A 17,596-nucleotide genomic window follows, 5' to 3' on the forward strand; every position below is an offset into this window, starting at 1 on the left:
TGTCTGAAACGAGAGAACAAACTTCAATATAAATCGTTAGTATGTGAAATATGAAAAATAACTTCACAGTTAACAGTCACAGATGAGAATATAATCTGCAAAACTGGAGGTAAATTATTCTTGTCATGAGAAACGATAAAAAAAAAATAATGGAACTGTATGCAAATCGAATTTTAACATCATCAAAATAATGAATATTCATGATGAAAAATCCATTCTGCACTTTGCAATAAAAACTAAATCCGCAACTTCAACATATTAAATCCTACAAAAAAAGATGTTTCGAGCTTTGATGAAGTAAACAGGACGATAAATAACATGAACCATTGGAATGACTAACTCTGGCCCATAATGACTTAGTCAGATGTTGCGGTCATCTGAACGAAGGATCCTTTTGTAAAATATAAATACAGATTCTCTTTCCATTCAGAGCATGCTGTAAACTGGTATAAGAATACACAGTAATTCTCTCAAGCAACACCAAAGAACTGAAATCATTTGCTTCGGGTTCAGCAGTGCTAAATACTGGCGCACACAACGTCCGACAATAAGTGGAATCAGTTGTCAAAAAATATTATTGACGACTGTATTTGAGGTCCCTGTGGAGCTTCCTGATTCTCACGGAATCTGATACAGAAGCATATTAGTCACATAATAAGTCATTTACAAAGTAGTGGGGGTACAATCATCAGTAATCAAAAGCGCCATCATCCATATGGATGGCAGTGGTACCAAATGATACTATTTACTATAAAAAGGTTAGGAAAGTAATGCCAAACACGAGCAATTAAAGATAGGATGGAACAGTGTTTACTGGAGTGAAAACACTTTGTGCCAAACCTGTGTACAGCAACAATGTCCTGTTATTTGTCTCCAGACATCGGAAGCTAATGTAGCAGTCTTGCTGTAAATGTGTTGTTTATAGAAGAAGAAGAAGAAGAAGAAATCTCAGCATGGCAGCATTAGTAAATGACTTATTGTGGGTCAGTGGTGTGTGATGTCTTTGAGAACAAGGCTAACTTTAAATGGCCCAACAGAAGTAAATGGATGTATTAGCAAAATATCTTCAAACTAGGATAAGCAGAAAATAGAACAGACAGAAGAACGCTCTTCATCTGAAGATGCTGTATGGATGTTCTCAGACTACACCTAAACAAGCTAAAGGAGTTTCAGCAACGTCTGGCATGCAAGGTACAGTAATAGCAGGAACTACCAAAATGATAACCCCATGTACATTGACACTTTAATCAGACAGACCCTGTCAAAACAGACAGCCATTTTATGACAACAAGCATCATGTATGCATTAGGACAGGATCAGACTGCACAGTGATACAATATTTTTTAAGCTAACCCAACTCTATTTTTCCACAGCTAGCTGGAGTATTTTTTGTCGGTGAGTCCTGGCAGTGCTGAAGTGGAGGCCATAAATTAGAAGTGCAGCTGTACTGCGTCAAATACCACTGTAAACTGCACATCTGGGAACATTAAGACTTTCAGTTTTAAAGGGATCAGCCTATAAATATAGTGCCATGATCATAAAAACGATGTTCCCCTAAAAAGCAATGCTTTGCTTGCCATCTTTAAAACGTAATTGAGGTCATAATTAGCTGATCGCTTTGATCGTCCATTGATGTTTTACAATGCCAAGAAAGGATCTATTCTATCTGATTCGTGTCATGACACACACAGTGTAGTTTGAGCGTTTACTTTTGTTTTGGATAGCGGCTAGTTGGCTACTAAGATATGAACCTGAACTATGTCTTAGCTAGATTTATGAGCAGGTATAAACTTTGCGGAACTTTGCAGTCTGTTACAAGACCTACTGTACGTTGGCTCACATTGCAGTCTGTTACAAGACCTACTGTACGTTGGCTCACATTGCAGTCTGTTAGAAAACCTACGTTGACCCACAGCTGCATTTGCTGGTTAACACCCTACTTGCTATATCCATTGAGATTTGAAACACGTCAAATGTCAACTTTTTGGGAATTTTCACATTGGCAACTGAGCCAAATGAGAACTATCCCATGTCTATATTAACCAATGTGATGCAGAAATGTTGTTTTTGCTCCTGCAGTTATGTCCCCCATAATGTTTATTCAAGGATAATGGCCTAATGGTTATAGACTCTTAGAAAAAAGGTTGCAAAAAGCTTCTTCAGCTGTCCCCACAGGAGAAACCTTTTTGGTTCCAGTTAGAACTCTTTTTGATCCAGGTAGAACCCTTTTGGGTTCCATGTAGAACGCGACCCTCTATAGAAAGGGTTCTACATGGAACCCAAAAGGGTTCTACCTGCAACCAAAAATGGTTATTCAAGGGTTATCCTATGGGGACAACCGGGAGAACCCTTTCAGCTTCAAGATAGCAAAGAAATCAAGAGTGAATGGACATATTAATAACTTATCAACGGCGGTATGTTGCAGGGACTCATAGGGAAAACCAGCCACGTCACGGACACCTACGTCTTACTTCCGGATAAGCTAAACACCTTTTTCGCCCGCTTTGAGGACAAACGGGGCCAGCTACCTATGATGGAGGGCTCTCATTCTCCGTGGCCAACGTGAGTAAGACATTTAAGCGTGTTAACTCTCGCGAGGTTGCCGGCCCAGATGGCGTCCCAAGCCGCGCTCTCGGAGCATGCGCAGACCAACTGGCATATTCAATCTCTCCCTATCCCAGTCTGCTACACCCACAGCGTCTTTCTTTTTCCCAATGCAGTTAAGCCAAAACCATGCCCCGTTATTCAGAGTGGCGTTCTACAACGCTTTGAGCGCATCCTAGACGCATCCTAGACCCACTTCAATTTGCTTACCGCCCCAATAGATCCACATACGATGTAATCACCATCGCACTGCACACTGCCAGTGTTATATCAGTTGAAACACACGGCCATCTTTACAATTCAGCTATCTCAAAGGAAACACACAGCCATCTTTACAATTCAGTTATCTCAGAGGAAATACACAGCCATCTTTACAATTCAGTTATCTCAGAGGAAATACACAGCCATCTTTTCAGTTAAATAATGACAAGTTGATTGATAAAGCACTCTCAGATCCTTAGGAGAAATATATTATACCGCCTGGACAGCACCACCATCAATATTATCATAACTTTCATCATATTTATCACCACTATCATCATCAACATCCTCATTTTCATCACGATTAGATGTGTCTTCATCTTCACCATAATCACCATTATCGTCATCATTATCACCATCATCAGAAGTATTCATTAATCATGTGGAAAAAAAAGCTTTGATAGTCCAAGACCGACTACTCTCCCTAATCAAACCAGTAGTTTGTTTCATAAAGAAAGCAACAGCATCATCTATAATTACCTGAAGTAGAAGAATATGGCCAGAGAGATCAGGAGGGAGGCTATGGATAAGGCATGACCCACAATCGCCATGTAGTACAGGATATAGGCCATCTGGAAAATACAGATACATGAACATTAAAACAAATAGGATCATACAGTGGTGCATCAAGGACATTCATGAACCATTATAAACTGGGTGGTTTGAGCACTGAATGCTGATTGGCTGACAGCTGTTGTATACCACAGGTATGACAAAACATTTCATACAGTGATGCATCAAGGACATTCATGAACCATTAACCCTGACTTCCATTTGCTACCCTGATGTAACAAAATATGAAAGGGGTGAGACTAGGACCTTAAAGGGATACTTCAGGATTTTGGCACGCATGATTATGATTATCTACTTCCCCAGAGTCAGATGAACTCGTGGATACTATGTTTATGACTGTGTTCAGTATGAAGGAAGTTTTTGCGAGACAATATTGACTAGTGTTACCGCAATGACAAAGTTTACAGGAACAGCTCAAATAAAAATGGTGTCAACGAGTTAATTTGACTCTGGGGAAGCAGATAAAGGGCTTCACTGCCAACATCCCAAAGTATCCCTTTAAGGTCTAGGACCTGGGTATTTCAAATCAGGTCCTTAAGCTCTGTAGCACAGCTGGTTTTCATTCGTACTCTAATCACAGTTTGACTAAGCCACGCTTGAACCATTTACCATGTAGAACAGTGGTCACTAACTGGTCGGTCGACTGGTCAATCTCCAAGCCATTCCTAGTCAATAACCATTTTTGTAAAAAAAAACTATGATAAAGCCTTGGGTTCCTATTTTTTTTAATTCGTTTTGCGGTGTTGGCGGCAGTTGCACTTGATTCAGTAGCCCTAGGGCCGGGAAGGCAAAGGGTTCCCATTTTGAACCATTTAATGTGTCTGTGTTTGCTAACTACCTCTCTCAAAGAGTGCAGTGTGTAAAGTCAGAACATCTACTGCCTCAGCCACTGCCTGTCACCAAGGGTGAACCCCAAGGCTCGATCCTAGGCCCCACGCTCTTTTCAATTTACATAAACAACATAGCTCAGGCAGTAGGAAGCTCTCTTATCCTTTATATGCAGATGATACAGTCTTATACTCAGCTGGCCCCTCCCCGGATTTTGTGTTAAACGCTCTACAACAAAGCTTTCTTAGTGTCCAACAAGCTTCTCTGCTCTAACCTTGTTTTGAACACCTCCAAAACAAAGATCATGTGGTTTGGTAAGAAAAATGTCCCTCTCCCCACAGGTGCGATTACTACCTCTGAGGGTTTAGAGCTTCAGGTAGTCACATCATACAAGTACTTGGGAGTATGGCTGGACAGTACACTGTCCTTCTCTCAGCACATACTGTATCAAAGCTGCAGGCTAAAGTTAAATCTAGACTAGGTTTCCTCTATCGTAATCGCTCCTCTTTCACCCCAGCTGCCAAACTAACCCCGATTCAGATGACCATCCTACCCATGCTAGATTAAGGAGATGTAAGTTATAGATCTGCAAGTAAGGATGCTCTTGAGTGGCTAGATGTTCTTTACCATTCTGCCATCAGATTTGCCACCAATGCTCCGTATAGGACACATCACTGCATTCTATACTTATACTGCTTTGCGTGATGTATTGTTTTCTTTACCTTCTTGCCCTTTGTGCTGTTGTCTGTTCCCAATAATGTTTGTACCCTGTTTTGTGCTGCTACCATGTTGTGTTGCTGCCATGTTGTGTTGCTACCATGTGTTGTCATGTTCTATTGCTACCATGCTGTGTTGTCATGTGTTGCTGCCTTGCTATGTTGTTGTCTTAGGTCTCTTTATGTAGTGTTGTCTCTCTTGTCGTGATGTGTGTTTTGTCCTATATGTCCTACAGCCCCCGTCCCTGCAGGAGGCCTTTTGCCTTTTGGTAGGCCGTCATTGTAAATAAGAATTTGTTCATAACTGACTTGCCTAGTTAAATAAAGGTTCAATGAGGGTAGAACTCCACCCACTTGGCAGGCCCAGAGAGCAAATCAAGTGCACCTATAGGTCTACTGCTGGCCAATCAGATAGCTCAGATCACTGTGTCTGCAGAGTTTCCTAGAACCATAGACTGTAAAAGTCTGTAAAAGACTGTAAAATATATATATTTTTTATTTCACCTTTATTTAACCAGGTAGGCTAGTTGAGAACAAGTTCTCATTTACAACTGTGACCTGGCCAAGATCAAGCATAGCAGTTCGACACATACAACGACACAGTGTTACACATGGAATAAACAAACATACAGTCAATAATACAGTAGAAAAAGAAAACAAAAAGTCTATATACAGTGAGTGCAAATGAGGTAAGATAAGGGAGTTAAGGCAATAAACAGCCCATGGTGACGAAGTAATTACAATATAGCAATTAAACACACGAATGGTAGATGTGCAGAAGATGAATGTGCAAGTAGAGATACTGAGGTGCAAAGGAGCAAGATAAATAAATAAACACAGTAAGGGGATGAGATAGTTGGATGGACTGTTTACAGATTGGCTATGTACAGGTGCAGTGATCTGTGAGCTGCTCTGACAGATGGTGCTTAAAGCTAGTGAGGGAGATATGCGTCTCCAGCTTCAGTGATTTTTGCAGTTCGTTCCAGTCATTGGCAGCAGAGAACTGTAAGGAAAGGCGGCCAAAGAATTAATTGACTTTGGGGGTGACCAGTGAGATATACCTGCTTGAGCGCGTGCTATGAGTGGGTGCTGCTATGGTGACCAGTGAGCTGAGATAAGGTCGGGCTTTACTTAGCAGAGACCTGTAGATGACCTGGAGCCAGTGGGTTTGGCGACGAGAGTGAATCGAGGGCCAGCCAACGAGAGCATACAAGTCGAAGTGGTGGGTAGTATATGGGGCTTTGATGACAAAACGGATGGCACTGTGATAGACTGCATCCAATTTGTTGAGTAGAGTGTTGGAGGCTATTTTATAAAGGACATCACCGAAGTCGAGGATCGGTAGGATGGTCAGTTTTATGAGGGTATGTTTGGAAGCATGCGTGAAGGATGCTTTGTTGCGAAATAGGAAGCGGATTCTAGATTTAATTTTGGATTGGAGATGCGAGTCTGGAAGGAGAGTTTACAATCTAACCAGACACCTAGGTATTTGTAGTGTTGGAATCAGTTAAACTTTGAGATATTAAATGAATGATAGGAAATGAAAGAGACTGGGTGTTATGTTAGAAGTTAATGGTTCTCTGAAGAAAGACAGAAGGCTTTGGAATGTGTTTGATGGAGGAGAGGAGAGCGATGGGTTGATATAGGGAAGACAGATGGACATCTGTGTATTAGATGAAAGAGGGGTTGAGGTCAGGAGGTGAGGACAGATTCTCTTAAGAGAGTAATAAATGTTCGGAATCCTGTTACCCTCTTTATTAGCTTCCTGTAGAGCCATAACATGTAAGGATTGGAGAGAAAGAGGAGTGTGGAGGAGTGTTAAGTGGGATGTATATAAACTGTGATGTCTGAAATGTTTTGCTGTCTGATTTCAGCTGTACAGGACCTTTGGGTTGAATAAACTTGTTTAAAGCTTCTCTAGTGTCCGTGGGTTATTTACTCTGAAAAATAAGAACCTAACAGTAGTTATCCACATATTCTAAGTCAGAGCCGTCCAGAGTAGTGATGCTGGATGGGCGGGCAGGTGCGGGCAGTGATCGGTTGAAGAGCATGCATTTAGTTTTACTTGTCCAGAGCAGTTGGAGGCCACGGAAGGAGAGTTGTATGGGATTGAAGCTCGTCTGGAGGTTAGTTAACACAGTGTCCAACAAAGGGCCAGACGTATACAGAATGGTGTTGTCTGCGTAGAGGTGGATCAGAGACAACATGACCTCCGATTTGACACGGTGAAACTCTATCAGAGAAGTAGTTGGTGAACCAGGCGAGGCAATCATTTGAGAAACCAAGGCTGTTGAGTCTGCCAATAAGAATGTGGTGATTGACAGAGTCGAAAGCCTTGGCCAGGTCGATGAATACGGCTGAACAGTAATGTCTGATATCGATGGCAGTTATGATAGGACCTTGAGCGTGGCTGAGGTGCACCCATAACCAGCTCTGAAACCAGATTGCATAGCGGAGAAGGTACGGTGAGATTTGAAATGGTCGGTCATCTGTTTGTTAACTTGGCTTTCGGAGACCTTAGAAAGGCAGGGGAGGATAGATATAGGTCTGTAGCAGTTTGGGTCTAGAGTGTCTCCCCTTTTGAAGAGGGGGATGACCGCTGCAGCTTTGCAATCTTTGGGAATCTCAGACGATAAGAAAGAGAGGTTGAACAGGCTAGAGATGGGGTTGCAACAATTTCTGCAGATCATTTTAGAAAGAGAGGGTCCAGATTGTCTAGCCCGGCTGATTTGTAGGGGTCCAGATATTGCAGCTCTTTCAGAACATCAGCTATCTGAATTTGGGTGAAGGAGAAATCGGGGAGGCTTGGACGAGTTGCTGTGGGGAGTGCAGGGCTGTTGACCGGGGTAGGGGTAGTCGGGTGGAAAGCATGGCCAGCTGTAGAAAAATGCTTATTGAAATTCAAAATTATTATAATGGATTTATCGGTGGTGACAGTGTTTCCTAGCCTCAGTGCAGTGGGCAGCTGGGAGGAGGTGCACTTATTCTCCATGGACTTTACAGTGTCCCAGAACTTTTTTGAGTTTGTGCTACAGGATGCAAATTTCTGCTTGAACAAGCTAGCCTTAGCTTTCCTAACTGCCTGTGTATATTGGTTCCTGAATTCCCTGAAAAGTTTCATATCCCGGGTGCTATTCGATGCTAATGCAGAACGCCACAGGGTGTTTTTGTGCTGGTCAAGGTCAGTCAGGTCTGGAGAGAACCAAGGGAGAACCATATTTGTTCCTGATTCTACATTTTTCGAAAGAGGCATGCTTATTTAAGATGGTGAGGAAGGCACTTTTAAATAATGACCAGGCATCCTCTACTGACGGGATGAGGTCAATATCCTTCCAGGATACCCAGGGATGTTTCAGGGAGCGTTTGACAGTGATGAGGGGTGGTCGTTTGACCGTGGACCCATTACGGATGCAGGCAATGAGGCAGTGATTGCAGAGATCTTGGTTGAAAACAGCAGAGGTATATTTGGAGGGCAAGTTGGTTAGGATGATATCTATGAGGGTGCCCATGTTTACAGATTTGGGGTTGTACCTGGTGGGTTCATTGATAATTTGTGTGAGATTGAGGGCATCAAACTTAGATTGTAGGATGGCCGGGGTGTCAAGCATGTCCCAGTTTAGGTCACCTAGCAGCACGAGCTCTGAAGATAGATGGGGGGCAATCAGTTCACATATGGTGTCCAGGGCACAGCTGGGGGCTGAGAGGGTCTATAACAAGCGGCAACGGTGAGAGACTTGTTTCTGGAAAGGTGGATTTTTAAAAGTAGAAGCTTGAATTGTTTGGGTACAGACATGGATAGTAAGACAGAACTCTGCAGTCTATCGCTGCAGTGATTGCAACTCCGCCCCCTTTGGCAGTTCTATCTTGTCAGAAAATGTTATAGTTATGGATGGAAATTTTAGGGGTTTTGGTAATCTTCCTGAGCCAGGATTCAGACACGGCTAGGACATCCGGGTTGGCAGAGTGTGCTAGGGCAGTGAATAAAACAAATTTAGGGAGGAGGCTTTAATGTTGCATGAAACCAAGGCTTTTACGGTTACAGAAGTCAACAAATGAGAGCGCCTGGGGAATAGGAGTGGAGCTAGGCACTGCAGGGCCTGGGTTAACCTCCACATCCCAGAGGAACAGAGGAGGAGAAGGATAAGGGTACGGCTAAAGGCTAAAAGAACTGGTTGCCTAGTACGTTCAGAACAGAGAGTAAAAGGAGCAGATTTCTGGGCGCGGAAGAATAGATTCAAGGCATAATGTACAGATAAAGGTATGGTAGGATGTGAATACAGTGGGGGTAAACCTGTGCATAGAGTGACGATGAAAGAGATATTGTCTCTCAGTATATAATTTTAACCAGGTGATGTCACTGAATGTGTTGGAGGTGGAATTAACGTGTTCACTAAGGCCTATTGAGCAGGGCTAGAGGCTCTACAGTGAAATAAGGCAATAAATACTAACCAAAACAGCAATGGACAAGACATATTGATGTTAGGGAGAGGCATGCGTAGCCGAGTATTCATGGGAGTCCAGTGAGTGGCTTCAGGCAGCTAGAGGGCCGGGGCTAGCAGCTAGCAGAAGGGCCTTAGAAGGACATCGCGACGGAAAAAAGTCTGTTGTGGCCCCCTCGTGCTGATAATGACAGCAGACGGATCAGCAGGGCTCTGTGTTGTAAACCAAGCCAATTGGTATAGTGGCCGAAGAATTTGTCCGATGGGCCTCTTAAGCTAACAGTCCGGTGTGCTCCAGAGATGGAAATACCCGCTAGACATTTAGAGAGAGGGGGGATTTAAAGATGCAACTACTATCACTAGGATAATACCTTTGGCTGCTAGACAATGAAAGAAAGTTGATTTGAAAACCAGTAAAACAGGAGAATGCATATTATGAGTAAGTCTTTCTAAAAAAATCAATGCCTCCACGTGGCTATAGGCTACTTTGAAGCAAGGTAAGACATGCCTCATAATATGAAACATCCATCTGTCAAATAATTCAGGAACAGGGAAAATATAGCAATGCCAATGATAGACCTAACCGTCTTCTGGTAGATGGAAAGGCTTTCCCAAAAACCTTCTCTATTTAAGGTTAACTAGCATAAAAGTAGCCTATCCCAACCTGTCAAAATGATATCATGCATCAATCCAGTTGCCATTTCTTTTGAAATCTTCATCTCATGTGACAGAAACAGCTAACCAAACAACAAGTGTCTGCACACTTGAATTAAAGGGTAACTACACTAAAAAAATCTAAATTTCTTAGATTGTTCCCAGACCTCAAATGTCATCTCCTGATGTGGTTCAAGCATGGTTATGGACTTAGAACATACAATTGTGTTGTTTTTCTGTTACAAAAAGTTGGGTAAAATCTGAAACCTGTGAATTTCTGACTCCGTTGACAGCCTCATTTATCTGTTTCAGTAATGGGCCTACTATTAGTGTACCTGCACAGTACAGCTTGGGTTGGCCTGACTGTGAAAGACCAATATGGGATTCATAATTTTAAGTCCTTCAGAGTGTATGTCACTGTATCTCATATAATTTTTCACACAGGGCGAGTTTCTTTCTCTGGGTGGGCCATCTCTGGGTGGGCCACACCACTGAGTACACTACACCCCTGAGTACACTACACCACTGAGTACACTACACCACTGAGTACACTAAAAAACTGGGTACACTACACCACTGAGTACACTACACCCCTGAGTACACTACACCACTGGGTACACTACACCACTGAGTACACTACACCACTGGGTACACTACACCACTGAGTACACTACACCACTGAGTACACTAAACCACTGGGTACACTACACCACTGAGTACACTACACCACTGAGTACACTACACCATTGGGTACACTACACCACTGAGTACACTACACCACTGGGTACACTACACCACTGAGTACACTACACCACTGAGTACACTACACCACTGAGTACACTACACCACTGGGTACACTACACCACTGGGTACACTACACCACTGAGTACACTACACCACTGAGTACACTACACCCCTGAGTACACTACACCACTGGGTACACTACACCACTGAGTACACTACACCACTGGGTACACTACACCACTGAGTACACTACACCACTGGGTACACTACACCACTGAGTACACTACACCACTGGGTACACTACACCACTGAGTACACTACACCACTGAGTACACTACACCACTGAGTACACTACACCACTGAGTACAGCAAAGTGTTCCGGTAAGCTTGCATTGTTATTATTAGCTGCTTGTGTTTTTTTATAATTCACTTATAATTCACTTATAATTCACAAATCATAGGAGTAACAACAGGAATTGGTGCATGAGGAAGAGATTATGCAGTGCGACTTTAGTTCCACCATCAGAATGTGGAAGAATGTGTCCCCTTTTCTCAGCAAAGGGAGGAGGGAGAGCGGAGAGACGGTGAGTCGGGTGAGAGCTAGCCTCACCACTGTTCCCTCCCTCCACTCAGGCTGATCATCAGATCAGGCCATCAGTCCAGTAAAAAAAAAAATATTATTATGCCCACTCAGCTGTGGCTCACAAGTAATACAACAAATGATCTATTATCAGCGTGATCATATACCTACATTTTAAAAATATAATTTAAAAAATTGTCTGACAAGAACATTGGCAGGGCAATTCAAGCATAGCTAATATGCAGTGATAATGTATTGGGCCTAAAGCGTATTGCACAAACCTCATTGCTACAGAACTGTTTTTAATCGATTAATGTTTCAAAGGCTTATGTTTTTCTAGTCATGTTTAAAAACAAACTGAGCGATAGATCTTGGCTTGCACTTTAACTCAGAAAGAGATCCTAACTTATAAAAGGCTAGTGACCAGTGACGTAGACAAATAGTCATAGCATTCTTTGTGTCCTCAGGATGCCCCGCTTCTGTATAGCACTTTGTGACATCTGCTGATAAAGGGCTTTATAAATAAATTATACATTTGATTGATTTAAGAAACCAGCCCTGCCTGTTTCCCATTGCTAGGGTCAGGAGTTTTACTACTACTCACTGGTCAGAAATAGAAACCTTTGACAGCTAAATTTGACCAGTTGTTCTCTATATGACCTCTTCCATATGTTATGATTGTAAAATGTCATCAAGTGTAAGCTTTGGTACATTTACTGTACCATATTTATCATATTTAGCTTAATTTAACACATTTTTCCCACCTTTGTCTCCTCTGCATTGAATATACCTGTATTATCCCCTTGAGAAAATGTCCCCTTATTGTGATTGTAAAATGGGATCAAGTGTATGCTCAAAATAGCATGTATAAATGGGATTGATGGATCACTCTGTGACAACCCTTACCTTCAGCTTGCCTGTAGTGTGGAAGTTACACAGGGTGTAGTTGGACCACGTCCTATTGGTGTCTGGGTGGCGGAACCACTGTCCTGATTCACTACAGATCTTTGTAGCTTTTTCTGATGAAACAATAAAGTAGGACTAATGACACACTAATTTACAACTTAATGTTAAATGGTTCCTCACCTTGAAAGTAGTCTATGGTAGTCTATGGTAGTCTATGACACTTAAAGGTCGACTTTGGACAAAAAAAACGCAAAAATAACGGCTTTAAACTTTATAACTGATCAATGCACCATCATACCAGGTAATTGAATGCAAAAATAAATACAAATAAAATGATGAATGAGATATTTGGCTACAGAAGTGCAATTTCTTACAGATCTCTACAGCTTCTGTCCAAAAACAAATCCTGTGAAATGATGTCAACACATACTGAAGGAGTTAGCTAACGAACTAGCTACGTCAGTCGCGGCGCCCATGACCAGGATGATACATTGATGAACCACCAAATGCACACCCCATATCTGTTTGAAAATTGAGAAAGAGGCCAGTTGGACCGTTTTGTGTGTCCAAAGGACCTTGTGTGCCCAAACGAACTAGCTACGTCGGTCGCGGCGCCCATGACCAGGATGATACATTGATGAACCACCAAATGCACACCCAATATCTGTTTGAAAATTGAGAAAGAGGCCAGTTGGACCGTTTTGTGTGCCCAAAGGACCTTTAAACATAAACACTTAAACTGTGCAACATGTCCATAAGCTTTGCAACCTCTTGAAACCATGAATAATGAATTAAAGGTCCAATTGCAGCCGTTGATAATGTGATATCAAATAATTTATGGGTAACAATTAAGTACCTTCACTGTTATTGTTTTTAATTAAAATGGGCAAAAATAGCTTATTTTTTATTTAATTTCTCAAGCAAGAATGTTGCTAGGACTGTCTGGGAGTGGTCTGAGTGGGGAGGTGGAAACTGAAAACCAGCTGTTGGCAGAGAGGTTTGGAACTCTCTTTCTTACTGGCCTAATAACTAATTTACCCCCTTGTGATGTCACCAGGCAGGCCAAAACTCCATCCCATCTTTTCAAACAACTAAAAGGCTTTTATCATAATTTTCACAATTTCACAATATTATACCAACCTCATAGTGTGAAAATGTATATAAAGCACTAGGCCTTAAATACTATCCATATTTTAAATTCAAGCCAAGTTCCACAAGGAGTTAACAAGTCAGCATTGGAGCATCTGACCGTCCAGAACTTTGACTTTATTTATTATTGCTTGTAGTTTACAGAAAGTAAAGAAATGCAGAATTTACATAGTAAAAAATAGCATGGAAATCAAATGCACACACATAGAGACAAACAGGACACAAAAACAAACGCCTCTTATAGCCAGGCCTTACCTGTGGAGTCGAAGTCAGGGAAATAGTTGGGGCAGTTCTGCCAGGTGACTGTCCCAGCAGGTGTATCATCCCAGCACAGCCAACCATCCCAGGTCCGGTTACAGTACAGCCCTGCACCGCCAGAAACACACAACCAGACACAGCACACGAATGAAGACTCACTGTGAAAACACTACGTAACCATTTGGCCACACTCGTCTCTCATCTGTCTACTGGAATAGCATGTTAATCGTAACTCTGCATTGTTTGGCTCTGTGATTTGTGACCGTACGTGTCTTTGTGGGTTCTTCTGATTGTGTGCTGTAACCTTGAAGTGGCTATGAAATGTATTATATTCTAGTATAATGATATTCTGGAATAATCACACACTCTGAGTTTGTATTATTATACACCTATTAAACCAATACGTTTTTCTGCCAACTTCAGCATCCAGTCAACTTTTTGCAGACTTTTCTTTATAAAAGATATTGCCGGTTACAAAGCCGTAATGCTGTGGTGGCATTGGCAAGCACTACGCCAGGCCCGGGCAAAGACCGGCCCAGTTACAGTTGCAGCTATCTAGAAATTGCGCAAAAAAATGTTTGCAAAGATTTCAAAGGAAAGGAAATTAGACAATAAATGTAGGGTGTTTCAGCAAGACTGGACATGGAAATATTTATTTATTGCGGTATCAGAGAAAGCTGTGTGCTTAGTGTGCAAAGAGACCATCACTGTCTTGAAAAACTACAACTTGTCCCGACACTTCCAGACGAAGCATGTAACGTAAACTCACCCCGTTTTGTACAAATGTGCGTAACCGCGACATTCAAACGAGGCTACAAAGAAAACTAATGGGACTGTAGCGACTGTGTTGACTTCAAAATCGGGGGTGTGAACTAGGTTTCTATTCCAGCGTTGATCGACATGGTAATGGCTCTATAGCATTGGAGAAAAGTTGAAAAAACTGACCCTCCGTTACATCTTGACCTGTCATGTCGTAACGTACAGCACGCAAAAAGCTACAATTTCTGTCTTACAATCTCTCTCCACCAGGTGTAGCACTTCTCTCATCGTTTAAAAACAAGAAATGGACAGTGTAAGGTAAGGGGGGATACCTAGTCATTTTTTACATCATCATTGCATGCGATCATCATTCTCAAAGCTGCTGTTTACTTCTAAGATCACTTTAGCACCGCTCTAAAAACTTGATTCAAATTCAACACAAACCTTCAAATAGGTATGTAATGACACATTATATAAACTCTTTATAGTGTTTTATTTACATTTTAGAGGTGATAAGTTGGACAGATCGAGTGAAAAAAGCTATTTTCCCACACAACATCTGTCCTTCTCACTATCATGCATTAGTTTCACTTCCCCACCTGCAATTTTTAAAAAGACCCGACGGGGCTCATTGCCTGCTTGAATTATGCAGAAACGGGGCAGTGTTTAGGTCATGTAATTGATTTTGTTGGAAAGGGGAGAAATTGTGCTTTACAATGGTATTGACATTACAGTTGATCTGGAAGTATTACGTTTTTGGGGCGCTAAAATAAGGGCAATTGTACAGACCAAGGCGATGTACGAGTTTACGTGAGTTTACGTTAGAGAAATAGAGGAATATGTCTTCTGAGCAGAGTGCAAGTGTATCGAAAGAGTTGCTTTCTCAGTTGCAAAAGTAGCAAGGACTTTTCACAAAACTGCATTCAGTAAGCAATAGAGCTAGCTATGTCGAGCTAGCTATGCTAGAGCTAGCTATGTACTGTCCCACAAAATTGCTAAACATAGCAAGCCATTCGCTGAGTGCGAATTCATTAAAGAATGTTTAATTGACTCTGCAGCAATACTTTGCCCCGACAAGAAAGAGCTGTTTGAAAATGTTTCCCTGTCAAGACGAACAGTGACACATCATGTTGAGAACATCGCAGAGAATATGAAACAACAGTTGAAAGACAAGGTAAAGGATTTCACCTATTTCTCCTTGGCCCTGGATGAGAGCAGTGATGCACATGACACGGTACAAGACATAATCCAAGACTTTGAAATTACGGAGGAGCTTGCTTCAGTGCAGTCAATGAAGAGCACAACCACAGGGAAATATTTATTGGGGGAGGTTAATAAGTGTATGTCAAAGCTGGGACTGACTTTTGAAAGTTATCCAGTGTGACCACTGATGGGTGCCCAGGAAAAAACGTTGGGCTTTTCAAAAGGATACAAGATCAAGTAGCTGAGCTAAACCAGATCAGAAAATTATTTTCCTGCATTGCATTATTCATCCGGAGGTGCTCTGTAAATGTGTCCTGAAAATGAGCCATGTTGTGGATACAGTCAGTAAAGTGGTACACTTCATAAGAGCAAAATCTTTAAACCACAGGCAGTTTGTCTCACTGTTGGAAGAGACAGCGTCGGGTCATGCAGATCTCCCCTACCACACAAACGTGAGATGGCTGAGTTTGAGGAAGGTGCTTAAAAGTCAGAGATTGCTGAGTTTTTGCAATGAAAGGAAAATATGTGGAGTTTTCTCGTCATTTTGAGGATTTCAAAGTGTTGGTATTGGGTATTTTCCAGAACACATGTGCTCATTTCAGAGGAGCCAGCAAGAATAGTGCACTCTATATGTGCTCTGGGTCATTAGACACCATTAGACATGCACCTGTCTGGGGAGTGGATATGACTGTTTATTTATATGCCAGTGATATGGCCTAATATTTACTGTTGCTATGGTTACACCTATTGGGAATTTTCCAGAACATGTGTGTTCATTTCAGAGGAGTTAGCAGGATGACATGTCTGTTTATTTTTGAACTATTGCTATGGCTCTAATGTTTCCATGCCCTAACATGAAACCAAACTAAAAATTAGGCAAAAAGATAACGGTGGCTAAATGCCAGAGGGGATGAATCATTAACATAAATTGAGTTACTATGTCTGTGATGTAAGGAGGAAAAATGTATAAGAAGTGTGTGCCAAGGTAGAAAAGGCAGTAGTTTTCATGAACCAGCTCAGCTTTTATTATGTTGTAATAAAGGTCTATTTGAACTCACAGGCTCCGGTATTTGAGAAATATTATTGACTGAATATTTCCACGACATTGGAAAATGACATGCTGTTGGTTTCCTCTCCTTTCACTTTCAATGTGGATAACATTCCCACTGACCTGCAAATTGAGCTTATCGATCTGATGCAGTGATTGGAGAATTTTTCAAAACAATGTCACTGACGAGGTTCTATGCATCTCTCGATGAACAAAACTTTCCAAAGATTAGGAGTCATGCTCAGAAGATGTTTGTACTGTTTGGGTCAACCTATGCATGTGAACAGACATTTTCAGTGATGAAATACAGTATAACAAGTCAAGATACAGATCATCTCTTACTGACTCTCACATCTCAGCAATCCTGCTCATAGCGACGTCAGAAACTATACCTGACTTCACTGCTCTAGTCAATGCCCATCAGAGACTTCACTCCCCACACTGATTGAGTAGTTTAACTGTAATGTTGAGCTCTCTCTCTTTCTTGTGTTTTTGTGCATACGCGTTAACAAGAGTTCTGTCCGTGGTGCTGAATGCACAGTGTACTTTTCCCTCCATGTAGTTCATTGCATGTTTAATAATGAAAATACCTACCAAAAGGAGAGCATGGATGTGGTTTTCTGTGCATGTTAAAAAAGTCAAATAATTTGCATATCTGGACATGATTTACAGTAGACATACAGTGAGGAAAAAAAGTATTTGATCCCCTACTGATTTTGTACATTTGCCCACTGACAAAAAAATGATCCGTCTATAATTTTAATGGTAGGTTTATTTGAACAGTGAGAGACAGAATAACAACAAATAAATCCAGAAAAACGCATTTCAAAAATGGTATAAATTGATTTGCATTTTAATGAGGGAAGTATTTGAC

The 17,596-nt window shown here is 41.6% G+C and overlaps 1 protein-coding gene across 1 annotated transcript in view; it reads right to left on the reverse strand.

Annotated features, from left to right (window-relative positions):
- Positions 1-17,596, reverse strand: part of LOC109904397 (calcitonin gene-related peptide type 1 receptor) — a 57,754-nt gene that overhangs the window by 23,902 nt on the left and 16,256 nt on the right. Inside the window, exons 6-8 of the mRNA XM_031788901.1 lie at positions 13,710-13,820; positions 12,306-12,418; positions 3,346-3,437 (exon numbers count right to left, since the gene is read on the reverse strand). Coding sequence (XP_031644761.1) covers positions 3,346-3,437; positions 12,306-12,418; positions 13,710-13,820 — 316 coding nt within the window. The remainder of the gene's footprint in view (positions 1-3,345; positions 3,438-12,305; positions 12,419-13,709; positions 13,821-17,596) is intronic.

The sequence above is a fragment of the Oncorhynchus kisutch genome, linkage group LG14 (genome assembly GCF_002021735.2).
Source record: "Oncorhynchus kisutch isolate 150728-3 linkage group LG14, Okis_V2, whole genome shotgun sequence".
Lineage (NCBI taxonomy): Eukaryota > Metazoa > Chordata > Actinopteri > Salmoniformes > Salmonidae > Oncorhynchus > Oncorhynchus kisutch.